Below are 20,090 nucleotides of genomic sequence, written 5' to 3'. Positions count from 1 at the left end.
GCGGGACCCGGGAAAGGGTGGGGGTGCGACTGCGCACTGGCGGCGGGGAGCTAGAGGGAAGCGCCTGCGCAGAGTAAGACTCCGTGTCCGGACCAAAACTCCCAAGATGCCGTGAAAGCCGATTCCAAGCAACCGGAAGGCCGACTGGGGCGACGGGCGGGTGCGCCGCGAAAGCCAGCCAGTGGTGGTGTGCGGAAGGAGTGACGTATGCGCCTGGTCTTCCAGTAGCGGACGTCGGAAAGTGTGTTGAGCGCATGCGTCCTGTGGCACCCTAGAAAAAGGGGCTGCTGGCGGGCCGAGCTGAAGACATGGAGCAGGGCTACGGAGGTTCGTTTGGGCGGCTCATTTCGAGGTGGGGTGGCCAGGCGCTGCTCCGGCGACGCAGCCGCCGCTGCGTAGAGGGCCGCGGGGACAGGGCCTACGCCCGAGCACGGTTACTCCAGCCCGACCCAGCGGAGAGGAGGCCGGGGCGCGCGCGCGCTGCTCATTGGACCTCGGAGTCGTCGCTCCCAGGGCGCTGCGTGGGGATTGGCCGACGAGGCCTGAGGAGGCGGGCGGGGTTCGGCGGGCCGAAGCTGCGGCGGGCTTCGGGGGGCGCCTTGGGCTGTCCTAGCCGTTTCTACCCCTCAGACCCGGCGGGACTGGCCCGGTCGACCCCGCCGCTCGGAGGTCCGCCTTCCCGCTTCGGAAGACCACAAAATGGCGGCTCCCGGGGGCGGAGCCACGGCACGAGCTTGTGGGGCGCGGGGCCCGCGGTTGGAGGCCGAGGGAGTTCGGCTGCCTATCTCGGGGATGTGAGGCTTGGCCGGGGCCTGCACGCTGTGCACGTGCTCCGTCGCGCCCGTCCCGGAAGCCGTCCGGGCGGCGCTGGTCGGGCCTTGCCCCACCAGTGCGAGGTCTCCGCGGGGGCTAGTGTCGGCGGGCGCCTGCCGCGTACGCGACTCGTGCTGGCCTGGGACAGGACTTCGAGGGTCGGGTGTTGGGTCTCGTGCAGAATTGCAAACCTGATGTGCCCTGGGGTGGTGGCAGATTCTTGGCCTTCCTTCAGGCAGCCCCTCGTTGTGGCCTGGAGGTGTCTGGGGGCTGTGTAAGAGGGGACGTGCCTTTTCCCCACTTGGGCCTCAGGGTCTGCGGCAGGACGGATTTTCTCGAGCGACTAGCTCTCAGTGTCCAGAATCCGAGATTTCTAGGATGCTTTTGCTGTGCGCTGGAAGCCAGGTTTGTCCGTGGGTAACAGTTGATGTTGGAATACGTGGGGTGGGGGGCTTAACCGGGTGCCGTCCCTATGCAAGTATGTATCCGAGGCTGGGGAAGCAAGCAGTCTGGTCTTCGTTACAACAGCTAAAGAAAGGCACTGATCTCGAAAGGTGGCAGTGTTAGGATCCAGCAGCAGGAATTGCAAGAGAGCTGTTGAGGTGCCTGGTGTGCTTGGGTGTCTCCAGTGTTCTGGGGTGGCTCACCCTGGCTTTCCCCGTCTTTTCTGCAGTCTACCTGGGTCTCGCAATTCCTTGCCTGCTTCCCACCAGATCTTTCAGCCAGTAACCCTGCCCTATGCACGTCCTGAGCACGAAGAGGTTTTATGCTCCTGACTTCCTACCTGCCAGAACCCTTCAGGTTCCGGTTGGATGCTGGGGCCTCCTTGAGTCCCTCTGTGGCTTTTCCACCTCGAGTTATTTCTCAGGACTCGCTGAGCCTCGACAGTTGGTTCCTGACCATAGGAGGCACCTACATCTGAGTTCATGTCTCAGTTCTTCCATTCTCCAGCTCCATGATCATGGGCAAGTGCCAGCCTCTTGAGCCTCTGGGACAATAGGGTAAATATTATCTATCTGAAGGGGTGTTATGAGGTTATGTGATTAGTATATGGTATTTAGACTAGTGTTCTGTAGTTGGTCACTTGCCGTTGGGATCGCTACTCTGTTTTTCTACCGCACAGGTGTAGAAAAGGCTGTGTGGCAAGGGAGACCGTAGCCTGCAAAGGGCAAACTTCAGCAACGTGCCTCTGAATCTCCAAGGCTTAGCTCTGTCATCTCTAAATGGCATTCGGGGACACCAACCAACATGTGCCCATTGCCTGTCATGTGTGGGCACACACTAGGCACTTGGCTAGTGGCTTGGGTTGTTCTGGAAAGAGAGACAGGGTATATTCCTGTTTTGTAAAGGTGAGGATCATTGACAGGTGTGGATGGCTGCCTGTGCCCAGCTCCGTTTGAGGCTCCAGGGACACAGAAATGAAGAGGGCCCAGACAGATGCTGTCATGGGAGTCTGCAGGGGCAAGGAGCCACCACAGAGAGACTGCAGCCCGGATGCCTTAGGCCAGGCTGCAGCCCTGGGACATGAAGGCCCAGGGGAGCATGGGAGGGAGGGTCCGTGGTCACAAAGAAGTGAGGCCTGGAGAGGCACAGTCGTCTCCAAATTCTGAACTTTGTGCTCAGTTATGGGGGACTTGGGACTGCTTGGTGGGTGGGCCAAACTGGGAATGCGGACACAACTGTATCCTAGTACTGGGTTAGCTGGCACCTTGTCCTGTGTCATCCCGACTTGTGAATGGAGGCTCAGGCCAAGCTTCCTCCACAGGCTACTGGCAGAGCTGGCCCCGGAGTCTATCCCCCCCACTCTTTTCTGCTTTGACCTCAAGCCTGTGTGTGGAGTGTGGTAATGGCAATCAGCCCACTCAGGACTTTTAGAGGGACAGTGAGTGTTGTGGTTATGCTGCCTTCTTGGGAGGCTGGCACTGAACTGTCCTTGAAGGCGACCACTCTAGGTGCCTCAGAGCGCCTCAGAAGCACCCGTTCTCCGTGTGACAAATAGGATCCTAACTCACAGGTCTTCTCTTCGCAGGCTATGGGGCATGGAGTGCTGGACCCACCAACACCCAAGGTAAGACTTCACGGGGAGGCGTGGATTCCACCCCACACACACCTGAGGCGCTAGCCTGCCAGAGCCCGGGACGGTGACCGTAACCTGGAGAGCGTGACAGGCACACTAGGGCTAGCCCAAGGATCTGGAGGAGACCTTTTCTGTAAAGGACTGCATTGTAAACTTTTGGCTTTGGGGCTATACGGTCTCTGCCATGCAAAAGTCCCAGAGATGTTTATAAACAAACAGACGTGGTTGTGTGCCAGTAATATTTAAAGATACTGAAATTTGCATACCGTATAGTTTTCATACGTGGTGAAAGAGCCTTTATTTTAGGGATTTATTATTCAGAGCAAATAGCTGAGGGTATGATAAGAGATTTTTATGATTAACAGACTTTATTTTTTAGTAGTTTTAGACTTAACGGGGTTGAGCAGATAGTCTCCTTTCACCCCAGCAGTTTTCTTTATTATTAATATTTTGCATTAGTGCAGTATGTTTATTATCAGTAACAAGTCAATGTCAATACATTGTCGTTAATTACAATCCACAGTTTAAATTAATAGTCGCTGTGGTTGCACAGTTCTGTGAGTTTTGACAAATATATAAATGGTGCATTTCATGTCAAAATTCACGTCATGAAATACTCTTTTTTTTTTTCTTTTTTTTTCCCCTTCCCGTCTCCAACCATTTACAAAGCTAACACCCATCCTTAGCTTGCGGGCTGTACAAAAACAGGCAATGGGCTAGATTTGGCCTGGGGCCCTGTTTGCTGGCCCTGCTCTGGAATCTAGATCATAATGCTGGATGCTCAGGATGTTTAAAGGACCAGAATGTCCTCCCTGGTGGCGAGGTTGTCTGCTTTTTGCCAGCATTTGTTCCAGGGGATGGGATGAGGGCTTTCTTTGTTCTCTGACCCTGGAATTTGCCCCCAGCACCACTGAGGGTGGTGGGGTCACTTTTTCTCCCATCACCAAGTTTCCCAGGAGGAGGCTTTTTCCATGTCGCTTGGGTACATAATGTCCCCTTGCTTAGTTGAGTTGGGGACACAATCTTCCACTGATGTACTCACTGTGTTAGCGGTGCCTGAGCTCTGGCAAGTGGTGAGAACTGGCACTTTCAAAGGGTTCTGCCAGAGGATGTAGCCTTGTCCGCCTCTTGGCTGGTGGCCCACACTGGACACTTCCTGGGAAGGCTGCACTTGTCCTTTCTCATTGTCCTGATGGGAGAGATCAGGCTTGCCTACAAGAGAAGTCTGGATCATGCTTAGCTGAGTAGAGCTGTAGGAAATGAGTTTTACAGCTAGTGGGCCCCAGCCATTCCTGGCCTCAATGGCCAACCAGGGGTGCCCCTCCCACAGCACTGCCACAGCTGCCCGCAGCCCTAGACCTGCGGTTGGTGGAGTAAGGTGACAGTTGGGGCTGGGGTGGGGGGGGGGGGTGTCTCAGGCACTTTCATTCTGTAAACAAAGCTCTTGTCTATTTTTGTTTCTCTCAGGTGCATACGGAACCGGTGTGGCCAGCTGGCAAGGTAGGCCCTCTGGGGATCTGTGGGTGCGCAAGAAGGCTTCTGATCGGCCACCCGATCCCAGAGGGGCTGGGATACAGAGACCTAACCCCTCCCCATGCCCCCCTACCCCCCCACGTCCTATTGTGGCTGTGCCCACAGCTCTCCTGAAGGCTTGGCAGGCCCAGGCAGTGTCAGGAACTTGCTGGCAGCTGGGGATCGTGACTGTGTTATGGGAGCAGCAGCCCCAACTGCCATTCACGGGCTCTCAGCCACCTCTGGCTTTGAGTGGGGAGCAAGTGTTCAGATCTGGTGCGGAAAGCCAACCACTCGTGGCTGAGGCTCAGCCTCTGTCCTTCTCTTGCCGCCCCTTGGCGGGTGATATTCACAGCGTGGGGTGATGCCAGCGCCACTTGGTTCCTTGACAGTCTTCCTTCTCTGTGGGCAGCGAGTGCCTCTCTCCAGACGTGGCTGCTGTAGACCTTGGGGCCGCTGAGGTCTGATTTGGCTCTTCCTCCCCATGGCAGGTTATGAAAACTACAATTATTATGGTGCCCAGAACACCAGCGTCACCACAGGAGCGACCTACAGCTATGGCCCAGCCTCGTGGGAGGCCACCAAGGCCAGCGACAGCCTGGGAGCTGGGGGCCCTGCCATGCACATGGCTTCTTATGGTCCAGAGCCGTGCACTGACAATTCCGACTCTCTCATCGCCAAGATCAATCAACGTTTGGACATGATGTCCAAGGAAGGAGGCAGGGGCGGGAGCAGCAGCGGTGGGGAGGGCATGCAGGACCGGGACAGGTGATTATGGACCTGAGCCCTTCCCTGGGGATCCCACACCCCAGCTTTGTGCAGATGGCAGTGGGCACCCCCTCTTCCAGGGAGGGTTTTCCTCAGCTCCTTCCTGAACATGGAGTAGATGAGTTGGGCGTTATCGGGGCAGAGGCATTGTAATAGGACTTTCTGGTTTCCTGAGTGGTGGGGCTTAGGGTATGACTGTTAGCTAAATGACACCAGACTCCTTGTGTCTGCGTCAGGTACCAGTAGACCCTCTTGTTCTCACAGCCAAGGGCTCCATGCACCTCGTTCAACAACGTTCAAGGGGGATCGTTGGTGCGCTTTGCCTTCTGAGCTTTCAGGAGGGCTGCGTGGTGGTGCAGTGTGCTGTTCTGAATGTCGGGAAGCCAGCTTTGCGGGAGACTTGCGCTTGGGCCCAGAGTGAAGTGATGGTTATGCTTCCTTTGCAGCTCCTTCCGCTTCCAGTCGTTTGAGTCCTATGACTCCAGGTCTTGTCTGCCTGAGCACCATCCGTACCGCCCCAGCTACAGCTACGATTATGATTTTGACCTGGGGCCTGACCGAAATGGGGGCTTTAACAGTCAGTACAGTGACTGCCGGGACCCAGCCCGTGAGCGGGGCTCCCTTGATGGCTTCATGCGGGGCCGGGGCCAGGGCCAGGGCCGCTTCCAGGACCGGAGCACCCCCAGCACCTTCATGCGCAGCGACCCTTTCTTGCCGCCTCCGGCAGCCTCCTCCGAGCCCCTGTCCGCTCCCTGGACGGAGATGAACTATGTGGGTGGGCGGGGCCTGGGAGGCCCCTCCCCCAGCAGGCCACCGCCTTCCCTCTTCTCCCAGTCCATGGCCCCAGACTTCAGTGTAATGGGCATGCAGGGGGCCGGCGGCTATGACAACTCTGCGCCCTACGGATGCGGCCGGTCACAGACCCGGATGAGGGATCGGGTAAGCCCTTGGGAAGTTCTCTAATCTGCCGACTTCTCAAACAGCTTTATTGGGGAAAATTTGGGTACTGTAAAAATCACTCATTTTTTAAGTGTACAATTGAGTGTTAGTAAAAACGTACAGAATTGCACAACCTTCACCACCGTCTAATTTTACAGCATTTCCATCAATCCAGAAAGAAGCCAACCTCTGCCATTAGCAGTCACTCCCTGCTCTCTACTCCAGCCTTGACAACTGTTAATCTTTCTGTCTTTGTAGATTTACCTCTCTTAGACCTTTCACGGGAACGTGATCACATAATATGTGGCTTTTTGTGTCCAACATCTTAGCATAAAATTGTGGGGGGGGGGGGGTCAACTACAGTCATCTTTGTTTGTTTTGTGACAAGATCAAAGATCTTTCCTGCCTTTGTTCTCTGATCTTACAACTTCTCCGATCTTCGTTTCTCTGGGGTTTCTTAATGGTCGGGGTAAGCGGTACATCGGATGTGCTTGTGTCTGTAGCCCAGACGGAGAGGGTTTGACCGCTGTGGCCCAGACAGCATGGGCAGGAAACGGAAGCAGTTGCACATCTACGATGAGCCTGACACCAAACTGGCCCGGGCTGACAGCGAAGGAGATTTTTCTGAAAATGGTATGCCCTGGGGGCCAGCAGGCCCGGGTGGGTGTGAGATGTGTCCGTTTTTGTGCTTGGCGCTCCTCCTGCCCGTCCATACAGTGGACGTGTGTTGAACTCCAGGGTGGCGCGTATCACCCGCACTCCCATGGCCCCCACTGTAGTCAGGACAAGTGCTGGCTGCTCTGGGTGGTGAGCTTGGGAGGGTGAAAGGAGGGAGTGGGCTAACTACGGAGGGGCTGATTTTCCCTCTTCTTTGTGTCCGGTAGATGATGGAGCTGTTGACTTCCGGTCAGGAGATGAAGAATTCAGGGGTGTAAGTCCAACTTCACTGGTCAGCCTCCTTTGTTTCTGGTGTGGGATTTCTTCTTTACATTATTACCCTCTCTCTCCCAAAGAGGCAGGAACAGCTTCTGTGGTAGACTTGACTGCTGTGTGAGTGGATTTAAGAGTCTGACTTGCAGCTCAAGATTTGTACTTCTAACAGTACTTCCCTTCCTGGGGCTCAGTTGGTTGAGTGTCCGACTCTTGATTTCTGCTCAGGTCATGATCCCAGGGTCGTGGGATCGAGCCCTGCGTCTGGCTCTACACGCTGACAGCTCAGAACCTGTTTGGGATTCTCTCTCTCCCTCTGCCCCTTTCCCCCGCTTGTGCGCACGCTCTCTCTCACTCTCTCTCTCTCTAAAACAAAAACCAACGATGCTTCTCTTCCTGAAAACACTCCTAGCCCTTCCCCCACAGACACTCTTGTGTCCTCAGTGATGTTCCTAGCTCCGCACATGGTAAGTGCAGTGGGCTGTGTGCGCTGAGGCTTTCAAACTGGCACGGAAGCCTTACTTACTGCCCGCTTTGTGCTGGTGCTCAGCTGCCTCCATGTTTTTCCGCCTTCAAAACCAATCATGAGAGATAGGCATTTAAGGCCAACTCTTAGCCAGGACCATGCACAAGCACCTAGGTAGTCAGCCTTGGCCTACCCGCCCCACTCCCGGCAAATTCTGATCCATGTCTGGGGCAGGGCCTGGAGATCTGAGTATATGAAGGTCTCAACCAAGTCCTTCTGATGCTCACGTGGGTGGGGGGTCGGGGAGGCAGAATACAGTGAATTTTCGGGTTTTTCTGGGCGAATCTTACTTGCTCTGTATCTAGCTTCCCTAGATCTCGAGTCTGGGATCTAGATATTCTGTGTATCTGCTGCTGAATAATTTAACCTTGAGCTTGATGGCTAAGAAATGGGCAGTATTGTGCTTTTCAGTTAGGTGCATTTGTTATTACCTTGATAAATGTAAACAGGTGGCCTGGAAATTTGGTAAAGCTCCTTTTCAGTAAAGAGTGCTGGAACTAGCATCCCACAAATCAGGGTTTCTTGATATAGAGCTGATGGATGGGCTGTTGGCATTCCCATGTGCAGAACTGTGCGAGTGTGTTGGCCAGAGGGAATTCTTCAGCTTTAGAAAGAACTGAAAGAGGGCCACTGACTTTAATAAAACAGCACGTTAGTCGTTACAGAATCTCAGAAGGCAACCAGGAACAGTGATAGGACACACACAGCCTCTGTCCCACTGCCCTGAGACTTGTCCTGACACATTGTGACCAGGTGGTGGCAGGGTGCTAGGTTGGTTGTGGAGAGTTCTGGAAACTCCACCTCACCGTCCAACTTTGTGTGTGCCCTTTTTCAGGAGGACGAGTTCTTTGACTCCGGGAGGCAGAGAGGTAGGCATCGCTCCATGTCCCTCTGAGCTTTGCTGTGACTGCCCGGCTCCCGGCCAGGCTGGACTTCTGAGCAAGCCCAGGGCCTGGATGGAGGGCCTGGCGGCTCAGGGCAGAAGAGGGGCCGTGGCCACCGGGTGGGCCTTGGCCGTGGTGCTCACCCCCAGGCTTTGCTCCAGTGCTTAGAGCAGCACTTGCTGGAAACAGGTCTGTCTGCCTCACTTGATACAGGCTGTCACGAGAGGGGGCAAACCTCATCTCTGAGTATGTGCAGCAGCTTGCAGTGGCAGGGAAGGGAGAGTCTCAGAAACGCAAGAAAGAAAAGAAAAGGTGCTCTCCAGCCTGTCCACTCTGTTCCCTATCGGCCTGTTGCAGGTCCCTGTACTGTTTTTTCCGGGGCTTCTTTCTTTTCACACTTCCCTGCGTTGCCAGCCCAACGTTGTGCTCTCAGCCTCTGTGGTGGGCATGCTGGCGGCAGCAGCACACATGGCTGTGTGGGACTGAGTTCAGACACCTTCCTGGGGTGGGAGCTGGGGGTGGGGGGTGGGGAAGGGGGGGCCTGTCACGTGCACCCAAGCCCGGGTCCTCCAGAGATACTCCCTGCTCAGCAGGTCTCATCAGTGCCATTGTGGGAGACCGAAGAGTCTCAAGTAACCGGCAAGAGCAGAGCAAGGTTCAACCCTTTCGGGGGGGGGGTGTGGAGAAGCAGCCCGAGACACCGTGGCCTTGAGCTTGCCATTTGTTTCTTTTCCTGTTCCCATTGGTCTGTCCATAGCTGGTTTTCCCCAAGAATCACAGGCTGGCTCCTTTGTGGCTCTGCTGCCATAAATCTGCAGGCCCCTGGCTTAGATGCTCCTTGTATGTGTTTAGACTTGGCCAACCCTCTGAGGCCCTCCCACATTGTTTATTGAAGTGATTACTCCTATGGCTTGGGACCACACAGCAGTACACAGCTCATGCAGCAGGGTAAATGCTAAAGCAAAGGTGACATGTTTATTGCGCGCAGGTCCTGCTACCTACCCGGGATGACTTTGCTATTAAACAACAGTAATAGTTTCAGGCAGTGACCTCTTGCCAAAAATCCCACACGCCCTTTTGAGAGGCTTCTGAGCAGCGCACGCCGGTCGCCATCTTCGTGGGACAGTCTCGTGACTGGCATCAGGGGTAGGGGTTACAGTTCAGATGCTTATCCAACCTTTTTTCAGTGTCTGGCCCTGGCCCTGAGCCGTGGTGACCTGGCCTGGCCTCGCTTCACATCGGGACGCTGGGCTGCACAGCGCTCAGAGGAGCCTCTGCGCTGGCCCCAGGGGACGGACGGAGGACCAATTGGTCTCTTCCCACTTTTGTTTCTAGGACTGCTTCCCTCGTAGCCCTGGGAAAGCCCTAGATGGACGGTTTTTGTGAGTGGAAGATAGAGTTCGGGCCAGCAAGGACTGTCAGACCTGCTGAGGCCCTAGGTCAGAGGAGGCTGATGGGACAGTCGTCATGGTCCACCTAGAGGTGGGACGGAGGGCGGTAGAGCGGCTTGCTCTATTTTCTGAGGCCTTCCTGCTGCTGCCTCTTATCTGGGAAGAATCGCTTCTCTCTCTCCTTAAGTGATTTTGGGAGAAGACCGATGGCAGGGCACTGGATCAGAAAAGCAGGACAGGGAAGGACAGAGAGAGCAGGTGGCCGTGGTGTGAGTGGGATGGGCAGGCCGGGTCCCTGGCCCATCCCAGCCTCGTCACACCATGGGGGCATGTGAGCTGACTCCCTGAGAACTCCCAAGGGTTCTCATCAAAGGCCTATCCCTGTTGGGAGCCTTTGACAGACTATTGGTGCCTCAGGGTGTCCTGACCCTGCTGTGTTGGAGGTGGCGGCAGGCACGGGGTGCCTGGTGGTGACCGAGCCGTGGTCCCCATCAAGCCCTGGTGCTCAGCATCTCTGCAGGCTCCTCAGGGCGTCTCGAAGGGACTTCTCTGTTACAGGAGAGAAGGACGATGAGGATGATGAAGTAAAGAAGAGAAAGGAAAAGCAAAGGAGGAGAGACCGCATGCGAGACCGAGCGGCAGACAGGTGAGGAGGCAGGCCCAGGGGGAGGTTGGCAGGAACCCGGGCACTGGTGAGGTTCTCCTGAGCTCATCTGTCTTCAGTGCACAACGCAGGAGCGGTCTGGTTTGATCTGACTGTGGTGTCTGTCAGGAAATCCAAGTGAGGTCGAGAGGAGACAAAACTTGGGAGATGCCGATGGCACTACGTTCTTGCCAGTGAGTCGCTGGCCCGCATGTGTCCAGCAGGGGGCACTGTTGCTCTCCTGCCGACCCGTAGGGGGTTTCCCAGTCCTTGGCTTATTATCTGTCACCCCAGACAGGTGAACTTCAGCAGAGCTGCTAAGAAGGTGCTTTGGGTGTCTTGACCAAATCCGGACCGCCTCTGGAGTACGGCATGGCAATTGTATACGTTTAGGTGCTACTTTACAAATTTAGTCTCTAGGTATAAAAAGAATTGCAAAAGTGCGAAGGGTGTTGGTGTGACCACACCATGTGCCTCTCTGCCTTTTCAGTGATCAGGTGGCTGCTGACTAGAAATGGAAACCACTGGTGGCCTTGTGAGCGCTTGGTTGCTCGGGCCTTGACTGCTCGCGGCTGTTTCTCTACACACAGGCTCTCTGTATGACCTGATGGGGAATCCTTTATGGCTCAGATGGGGTGGTGCTTTTCCTGTGCAGAGAAGTGCAAAACAGATGTTAGCAAAAGAGCTAACTGTAGAGGCAGGAAAGGCAGGAACTGGAAAGTAGGCACTTCCAAGTGTTAAACAGAAATTCATCGAAACATTTGTTTTTATTTTTAGTTTTTTAAGTTTATTTATTTATTTTGGGAGTGAGCAAGCAGGGAAGGGGCAGAGAGAGGGAGAGAGAGAATCCCAGACAGGCTCTGCACCATTAGCACGGAGCCCGATGTGGGGCTCAAACTCATGAACCAGGAGATCGCGACCTGAGCCGAAATCAGGAGTCGGGCAATTAACCAACTGAGCCACCCAGGCGTCCCTGAAATGCTTGTCTGTAAATGAATAAGTAATGAACGGTGGCTAGATCAGGTCTATTTCCATGCTGTATGAGAACGGAGATGACATTTTCTTCAGAAGGAATCTTTAGACTCCACCCTAGTGACAGAGGGTCCTCAAAGAGACTTGGAGAAATAGTCACAAGGAAGCGTGAACCCTGAGAGTTGTACGCATTCGTACACATAGGGCCCCAGAACTTTTTCTGTGCACTCCTCCAATGAGAGTATGTGCAAAAGTAAGTGTCGTATCTTGTCCAGAGAGGAGAAGCCTGCCATCGGGGGCCGGCAGCAGTCTGAGTTGGTAGATGAGGACTCCTGAGTGCCACCAGGTCCATGCCATTACCCCATGTGCGCCAGGGCCTCCTGGGCAGAGCCGAGGGAAGCAGCGCCCCGCTCTGGGGGCATAGGGCTCTGCAAGCTGCGCTCCTCTTGCCCTACAGCATGACTGCATTTGTGAGATTTTGGAAGCAGGCAACAAAGAAATGTGGTTTTAGCTGTAAAATTTGGTATGACAGGTCTTTGCATTGAGTCCCATGGGAAAACTTATCTTGGGTTTTATAGGTCTTAAATTGTGTAAGGTCTTCCAGGAATACCCCCTCACGGAGGTTACCTCAGGGGCGCCTGGGTGGCTCGGTCCATTGGGCATCCGACTTCAGCTCAGGTCATGATCTCGAGGTTCGTGGGTTGGAGCCCCACTTCGGGCTCTGTGCTGACAGCTCAGAGCCTGGAGCCTTCTTTGGATTCTGCGTCTCCCTCTGTCTCCCTGCCCCTCCCCTGCTCATGTCCATTCTCTCGAAAATAAACATTAAAAAGTATACAGCGGTGCCTGGGTGGCTCAGCGGTTGGGCATCTGACTTTGGCTTAGGTCATAATCTCGCAGTTCATGGGTTCAAGCCCCGCGTTGGGTTCTGTGCTGACAGCTCAGAGACTGGAGCCTGCTTCGGATTCTGTGTCTCCCTCTCTCTGCCCCTCCCCCAATCAATGAGCTTGCTTGCGTGCTCTCTGTCTCAAAGATAAACATGTAAAAACAATGTTTTTAAATGAGGTTATCTCATGTTATTCTGGTGGCTGCAGAAAGAAGTTATGGAATTACTATGCCCCCCCAGAGCAGTGGTCTGGAGGCTTTTAGAGAGTCCACAGTTTTGGAAAATCTCCACCTTAGGGTGCTCTCTTAGGGGCCTTTGGGCCCAGCAGACTGGAATGGCGCATGAATCACCTCCCTGAACTACTCGCAAGGTTTTACTCCCATTCTTGAGATGGGGAAACCTGGGTAATGGCTACTCTGATGCCCTGTGTGAAGTCAGAAGTCTTGGTACAGAAATTGCTTTCCCATTTCCATTGCAGTTCTGACTGGAGGTGAACTGATTGCATCATTGCTCTTTTCATCTTCCCTCTCCAGGATTCAGTTCGCCTGTTCTGTGTGCAAGTTTCGTAGCTTTGAAGAAGATGAAATCCAGAAGCATCTACAAAGCAAATTTCACAAAGAGACACTGAGGTTTATAAGTACCAAACTCCCTGACAAGACCGTGCAGTTCCTCCAGGTAAAGCACACTTGGTGTCCATCACAGTGTTTCCTGATGGGCCTGCCGGAGTCAGATCCCTCACGGAGAAGGGACGGGGAAGGGAAGTAGGAGGCCTGGGCTTTCCAGAATAACAGCGTACGAGTCCCAGGTCCGAGGGAGAGCCGAGCGCTCTGGCCACTGTCGTTCCCGCGAGCTGCTCGGAGAGCCATCTCCCCGTCCTGGGGCGGCTGAGACAGGGCTGTCCTCCCCCAGGGGCTTGGCAGCCGCCCTCGGTGAGCCGCCTCTGGTGCGGCCGGGAGACAGGCAGACACAGCGCCCTGCCATTTCATTCGGTGCCATCTTCTCTAGGAGTACATCGTAAACAGGAATAAGAAAATTGAGAAGCGGCGTCAGGAGCTGATGGAGAAGGAAAGCACAAAACCCAAACCAGACCCTTTCAAAGGTGAGTCGTGGTCTTGGGGCGCGCGGCTGGGTGCAAAGCCAGCCCGTTGTAGGGTTGCTGAGCATGTGACCTGAGGACCCTCGGGTGGGACACCTAGCAATGGAAAGAAGCCCTCGAGTGTGTCTAATGAAGGTCGCTTTACTGGTGGCTTTTCGGAGTGATCCTACGCCCCCTGATGTTTCTTCGTCCTTTGTATGAAATGACCAGACGGATGAAAAAAGTTGAGTAAAATTGCCCAGTGCAGATGTGCTTCCGTCTGCACCCTTCTGCTAGAGGGCGGGTGTTGCCTGTCACAGGTTCTGTCCTAACCCGATCCTTGGGGACGAACTCACCAGGACAAAACGTGGGCCCTGTTGGGGAGCAGGAGGACAGCATCACCTGATGCTGTCCCAAATCGCGCCAGACTTGGGTTGTACCCGTAGGGATCGGCCAGGAGCACTTTTTCAAGAAGATCGAGGCGGCTCACTGCCTGGCTTGTGACATGCTGATCCCCGCGCAGCATCAGCTCCTCCAGCGGCACCTGCACTCGGTCGACCACAATCACAACCGCAGGGTGAGTCCCCTCCTCGTGCCGAGCCAGCTGAGCCTTTCCAGGCTGCCACCGGTGGGACGCGGGGCCTTCTGTGTCTTGTGGGGAATGCGAGCGTCTTGAGGAGCTTTTTAACATACTCTGTTGAGTCTGTCATTTCGTCAGTGGGTTGTAAGACACGTCCGAATTTCTGTTAAAATGTGAGAAAATGTGTTACTTAACAACGGACTTCAGTAGAGGAGGTGAAATTCTCCTGGTTGAGAATGTTCCCTGTAAGCCACGCAGGTAAATTTCCCAGTTGTTGACAGACCAGATTTCCTATAAGCTGAGGCTGAGGGCCATTCAGAGCACAGTGGCCTGGGGGACCCAGAGTTAAGAAACGGATTGGGGCTTAACTAGCTGGTGGGGACTGAGGCTATAAACGTGTAGACTCAGGGTGTTGGCAGGTTTTTTATAAAGGGTCATGTGGCAGATACTTCCATGGGGTCTCTTGACATGTCAAGTCTGCTGCTGATGGGCACCAGCAGCCAGAGTACAGAAGTAGCGGGTGTGGCCGCATGTGGCCCCTTAGCTCACTTGCCGAGCCCTGGTTTTTGTCTCTGTCCTTCGTTCACCCGACTATCAAACGGAGATGTCAGTACCTGCCTGTGCATCTCCTAGTTGATTAAAGATCATCCAGGAAACACAACACAAATAAGCAGTGTCGTTTCAATGGGCCAAGATCAAAAATGTCCAGGTGGTGGCAGAATCCCTACTTCTGCCGTTGAATTTACTCATAAAGTCACCTTAACTCAAGAAACTGAAAAGAAAAAACGTGTCCTTTTCCCATGCTGAGTCCGCATAGCATCTGACGTGTAAATATTCTCGTTTCGTGCTTGTTCGTGCACACGGTACCTGGCAGGCCGTGGTTTGTCAGTGGTGATCAGACTTTTCTACACTGCCCCAGTTCCAGTGTCTCTCCAGGGTCTTCTTTCCTTATGGGAGTCTGGCATTTTGGGACTTGCCACTTGCCACAGTGAAGAAAGATACTGGTCTTTTTCTTGTTTAGGGCTGATCCCAGGGCAACTCAGGGTAGCCTGGCTAGTTTTCTTGCTCCTTGCTGCACACCAGGTCTGAAAGTCCACGTTTGGTTCCCTTTGCAGTTGGCTGCTGAACAGTTCAAGAAAACCAGTCTCCATGTGGCTAAGAGTGTTTTGAACAACAGACACATAGTGAAGATGCTGGAAAAATACCTCAAGGTTTGTGCTTAGGGGTCCAGTGTACGGGAGAAGCTTTTGGAATGGAGGATGAACTCTACAAGTGCAGAATTGCACCCAGAGTACAGTATTTAGCATTTCTAAGTCTTTTGAAGAATCAAGGGACGCCGGAAGGTGTCAGGTTTGGCAGTTCCACGGCGGTGGGTTTCCTGCGACCCCCCCCCTGCTTGCGTGGGGTCTGGGACACGGTCCTGCTTGATTTGCGCCTGCAGTGGTGCTGGCTCACCATGGGAAAGCTTGAATATCCATGAAATCCTGAGCAAGTGATTGTGAGATGCTTAAAGAAAAATGCAAGTTAGATGCTAACTATCCAGGAAAGAAGCCAAAAAGAGACTTGCTGGCAGAGACAACCAACAAGAGGGAGGGGGAGGAAAGAGCTGGTGGTGCCACGACTACTGTGCCTTAGTGACCCGAGCAGAGTAATAAAAAGTCCCAGAGAGGGTGCCCCAGAGAGAGGTCCGGCTGGAAGAGCCCCCGGTTCCTCCTTGGGAAGCCCATCTGTTAAATGCTCAGCCCCAGACCTCACTGTTTGGGGCTGGCGGTTAGGCTCCAGCACAGCCTGACTAGAAGGATCTGTTTGCCCACCTCTCATTTATTGAATCTGCCAGTATTGGATGCTTCATGCTACCCGGTAAAAAGGCATCACAGAATCTAATTTTTTTATTGCATTTATTTTTTTAATCAAAGAGCACACACGTGTGCGAAGGTTGGGGAGGGAGAGGGGGACTCTCAAGTAGGCTCCATGCACAACACAGAGCCCGACGCTGGGCTCGATCCCACAACTCTGGGATCATGACCTGAGCCGAAATCAATAGTCAACTGGACGTTCAACTGACTGAGCCACCCAGGCGCCCCAAGGCATCATAGGATCTAAATAAATAACCATGACTGGTCAGTGTTTTGTGTCATGGCTCAAACAGATTTAAAGTTTCTTGAGTCAGGTGTAGACGCAAGCTTCAAACACCATATTTTATGTATTCGTATATTTAAAAGATTTTTTTAAGTCACCTCTGTGCCTACTGTGGGGCTCGAACTCACAACCCTGAGACCAAAAGTCGCACGCTCCACTGACTGAGCCAGCCAGGCATCCCCTAAACACTGTATTTTAAAACCTATTTCCTAATCTGCCGGTGGCGACGTTTACTTTTTCTAAACTAGAGGCAGTTGTAGCATACGCTGAAAGAAGTTTGGCTTCTGAGAGTCTGACTTGGGTTCAATCCTGATTGATGCTTAATAGTCGTGTGGCCTTTGACAAGTTGCTGAGACTCATTTCCTTGTCTGCAAAATGGGGCAACTCTTCTATAACCAGGGCTGTGTGCTTAAACTAAAATTTGAAACTCAGCTTCCTGTTATGAGGGTTTTTTTGCTTTAATTGGGTTAAGAAATCCTAGGTCTTTTTGAACTTCACTATTAATTATATGCTTGGATTAAAAAGTGCAAAACAGGGGCGGGGGAGCAGTTATCGTGTTAAATATTTGTAAATACTCTCCTCTAAATTTTACAAAGCCTTTGAAGAAGGGGGAAAAGTATCTTTCAAAAACCCATTGCAGAGATTGAAATTACTAATATTAAAACCAAGAATACCCCCTTATTCTGCTTATACCATACGCCCTAGCTAACTAAATAAGAAAATTAAAGTTAAAAGGCAAAACAGTTGTGGCGAAGCTTTTCTGGATCCATAGGCCCTGAGCACCTGTAGGATTAACTCCCCTGCTGTAGTTGAAGGCATTTCTGTTGTTGAAGGGGCATCATAAGAACCCGGACTCCTGGCCGCCTGGGCCACCTTCAGCCTCTCATCTGGACAGCTCTGTAGGCCGCATTGACCTTTCCCTCTTCTTGGCCAGGGTGAAGACCCTTTCACCAACGAAGCCGTTGATCCAGAAGTCGAAGGAGATGACAATTTAGGAGGTGAGGATAAGGAAGAGACACCTGAAGAGGTGGCTGCGGAGGTCTTAGCTGAGGTTATTACGGCAGCAGTGAGAGCCGTAGACGGGGCGGGAGCGCCTGCTCCGGAACGCGGTGAAATGCTGGCCGAAGGGGAAGGCCCCGTGGACTCGGCGGAGGCCGCTCGTGGCCCCCACTCTGAACAGCCGGGAGAAGTGGAGACACCGTGTGGCACAGCATCTGAGAAGGGCAGCGCCGAAGCAGAGGCTGGGGGTGAGGCCGCCCAGGCCGGCAACGAGGCTGCTGAGGCAGGAGGCGAAGTGGCAGCAGAGGCGGAGGGCGCCGAGGTAGTCCCTGCCCCTGCCCCTGCCCCTGCCCCTGCCCCTGCCCCTGCCCCTGCTCCTGCCCCGGCTGCTGCGGGAGCCAAAGAGAAGCAGACGGAGCAGACGGATGCAGAGCCCGCAGGTGACGTTCCCACAGACTGAGCCTCCTCCCCGTTTCAGGGGATGTGTTTCAGAAATGCGTTGCTCTCTCTCCTTTTGCATCGCTCTCTCTCACTGTTTGTAAGCAGTGCTAGGTGTGTTACTGGAATATGCTGGAAACTTTGGTGAAGAGAGCCAGCCGTTTCCTTGCAAAAAGTGTACCTCACGGGCTTGTGTCGCAGAGTCATCTGGCTTTCCGCCTTGGTTTAAAGGCTGCAGAAGTTGTACATTCCCCCAAGTGGCTGTGAAATCTCTCTACGCTGCAGTTGGAGTAATAAAAGTTGGGTAATTAGATTTTGATGATATTTTGCTTGTTAAATACAGCAACTGGCTGAATGCCCTTTTTATTATTATTATTATTTTTTTTTTTTCTGAGAGCAGCTTAATACTAGGGTATATCTTGTTTTAGAAAGGGTTTTTTGGTTTTTTTTAAGTTTCAAGAATTTGCTTTGGCTTCAGTTTTTGACCTGCTTCGGGAGCACACCGTGTGTGGTGTGTGATCCTCACAAGATGTAGCAGAATCTTGTTAACTTGATGTTGGTTCTGTCACGTCAGTGACCTCTTCTCAAAGGCCTCATGAATCTGACAGACCGGCACCCTTGGACGCCCTCCCGCTTGCCCCTCAAGAATGAGGACATTTTGCCTAGGGCATTATTTTCCCAATCTTTAGTCTTTGGTGTATCACCTTTATAGTTTTTGTTTTGTTTTTACCTCATTTGTGTTCCACCTTTGTTACTTCAGGGTTGGGTTTTTTTTTTTCTTCCTTTGAAGTGAGTTGCTTCTACTTCAGTATATTTAGAAAGAAAACTTGGTGTCACTCCCATGAGTGGAAAACAAATATAAACTGCCATAGATAGATGCTATCTGTAAGAAACGAATACAGTGAAATACACACATTTCAAATACTACCCCTTTGGAGGTTTAGGGATCTGGGAAAGTTAGCCTGTGTAAAAGGGTAGCAAGCGAGTTATACTTTGATATAATCAAGAGAATTGAAAGACGCTTCCCTTTTGAAATGATACTGCTGGGCCTGTTTCCCTGCAAAGCTTTGAACTGTCTCACTCGGGGAAGCATCGGCGGGGGGGGGGGGCGGGGAATTTACTAGATGGTAAAAGACTTGAGGAGCATCTCTTGTGCACAAGGTGCTAATCCCTGATAAAAGTTAAGATATGGGCCCTGCTCTCAAGGAGCTTTATTGGAGACGAGATGAACATTTATGAAAGGTCAATATAAGAACTAGAAACAAATAAATTGCTCAGTAAGCAAGAAAATGGTGTCTGAATTGTGTCTGTCATCACCACTACACAGATGTGCCTTAGTTTGTGTGTGCCCTTTGAAGTGTCTTCTCTCGAGGCAAAAAGGTTGGTGGCATTGCACATCAGTAGTCCGAAAAAGGATGACAGAACGATGAAACTGTTCTGTTCTGCTTCTCTTGTAAGATGCACTCCACGGCCTGTCATTAAACCTGTCTAAATTTCAGTGTGGTCCTTCCACGCCCACCCAGTCGTGAAGTGACATGAATCGTTTTATTCCTCAATTACACTTAAACCAGGCCCTGGTTCCCCGAGATGGGAGTAACCACTTGGATTGCAGAGAGGGATGCCCTTCTGCCCCAAGAGGACAGGAATACACTGCAGGCTTCCTCCTTTCAGCGACTTCCCACGTGCAGAGGAGAAACTGCAGGGGGAGGTTAAGTAACTTTTAGGGTCACCTACCAAACATGAAGGTACCCAAATTATGCACGGATCTGTGGGACACCACGGGCCATAAACTTGACCGAGAGAACCTTCATTAAAAAGGGTTTGGAGAATTTGGTCAACCCTGCTATTCCCAGACAGAAAGATCTTAGAAACAGCCTGATTTCAACTTCACGTCACCCCTGTTGTGGGCTTGTGTGGTTTCACTGAGTTTTTATGAAATTATTTAATACAGTTGCTAATGGGTAAACAATACAGCGTGAAGAGCGAAGTGCTCATTCAGGAGTACATCGGGGGAGGCTGGCTGGCTGTTGGAAGAGCACGTGGCTCAAACCCTGGGTGCTAAGTTCGAGCCCCACCTTAGGTGTAGAGATTTCTAAAGGGTGCATAGTCACTAGTGTTACTAAGTCCCCTCCAATTAAATTTGGGACCATAAAAAAGCCATTTCTACTGCCTGACAACCTGGCTGAAAGTGGGCCTTGCTCACACAAGTGTGGCCAGTAGTGATTAGACAGGCACAGGAAAGTTCAGGAACTAAAGAACAAACAGAAGAGCCTTATAGCAATTGTTTGGTAGTAGCCTCCTTGGAGCACTTAGTAAACACATGGGCATGGGAAAAACCCATGGTGTGGCTTTACACTTCATAGTGGTGGCTCCTGGATCATTGAGAAAGTATGGGGCCACTTCCTTTACCTTCCACAAGGACACTGAGGCCAATGAGATTGGTTTTCCACAAGCAGACTTAGTCTACATACCTCCTCTCAAAACTATCAGGTGCAGGTATACTTTATATAGATAAATTAGA

General features: G+C 52.6%; 1 protein-coding gene across 1 annotated transcript; it reads left to right on the top strand.

Moving 5' to 3' along the window:
• The first annotated feature begins 49 nt into the window (after window positions 1-49).
• AKAP8 (A-kinase anchoring protein 8) lies at window positions 50-18,859 on the top strand. The gene is made up of 14 exons (XM_007088321.3): window positions 50-327; window positions 2,843-2,881; window positions 4,358-4,390; window positions 4,894-5,170; window positions 5,617-6,109; window positions 6,613-6,742; window positions 6,994-7,040; window positions 8,401-8,434; window positions 10,399-10,486; window positions 12,872-13,013; window positions 13,344-13,437; window positions 13,860-13,990; window positions 15,109-15,204; window positions 17,067-18,859. The coding sequence occupies exons 1-14, from the start codon at window positions 309-311 to the stop codon at window positions 17,589-17,591; spliced, it is 2,148 nt and encodes a 715-aa protein (XP_007088383.2). The 5' UTR covers window positions 50-308; the 3' UTR covers window positions 17,592-18,859.
• Window positions 18,860-20,090: the final 1,231 nt, after the last annotated feature.

Source organism: Panthera tigris, chromosome A2, assembly GCF_018350195.1.
Source record: "Panthera tigris isolate Pti1 chromosome A2, P.tigris_Pti1_mat1.1, whole genome shotgun sequence".
Classification (NCBI taxonomy): domain Eukaryota; kingdom Metazoa; phylum Chordata; class Mammalia; order Carnivora; family Felidae; genus Panthera; species Panthera tigris.
Note: the sequence above shows the minus strand (reverse complement) of the source record. Positions and strands in the feature narration are given on the sequence as shown.

Bases quoted from the DNA above. Each gene is read 5' to 3' on its own strand.
- AKAP8 (XM_007088321.3), top strand. The intron at 13,438-13,859 runs GTGAGTCGTGGT...TTGTACCCGTAG, and splicing joins CAAACCAGACCCTTTCAAAG to GGATCGGCCAGGAGCACTTT. The intron at 13,991-15,108 runs GTGAGTCCCCTC...TTCCCTTTGCAG, and splicing joins ACCACAATCACAACCGCAGG to TTGGCTGCTGAACAGTTCAA.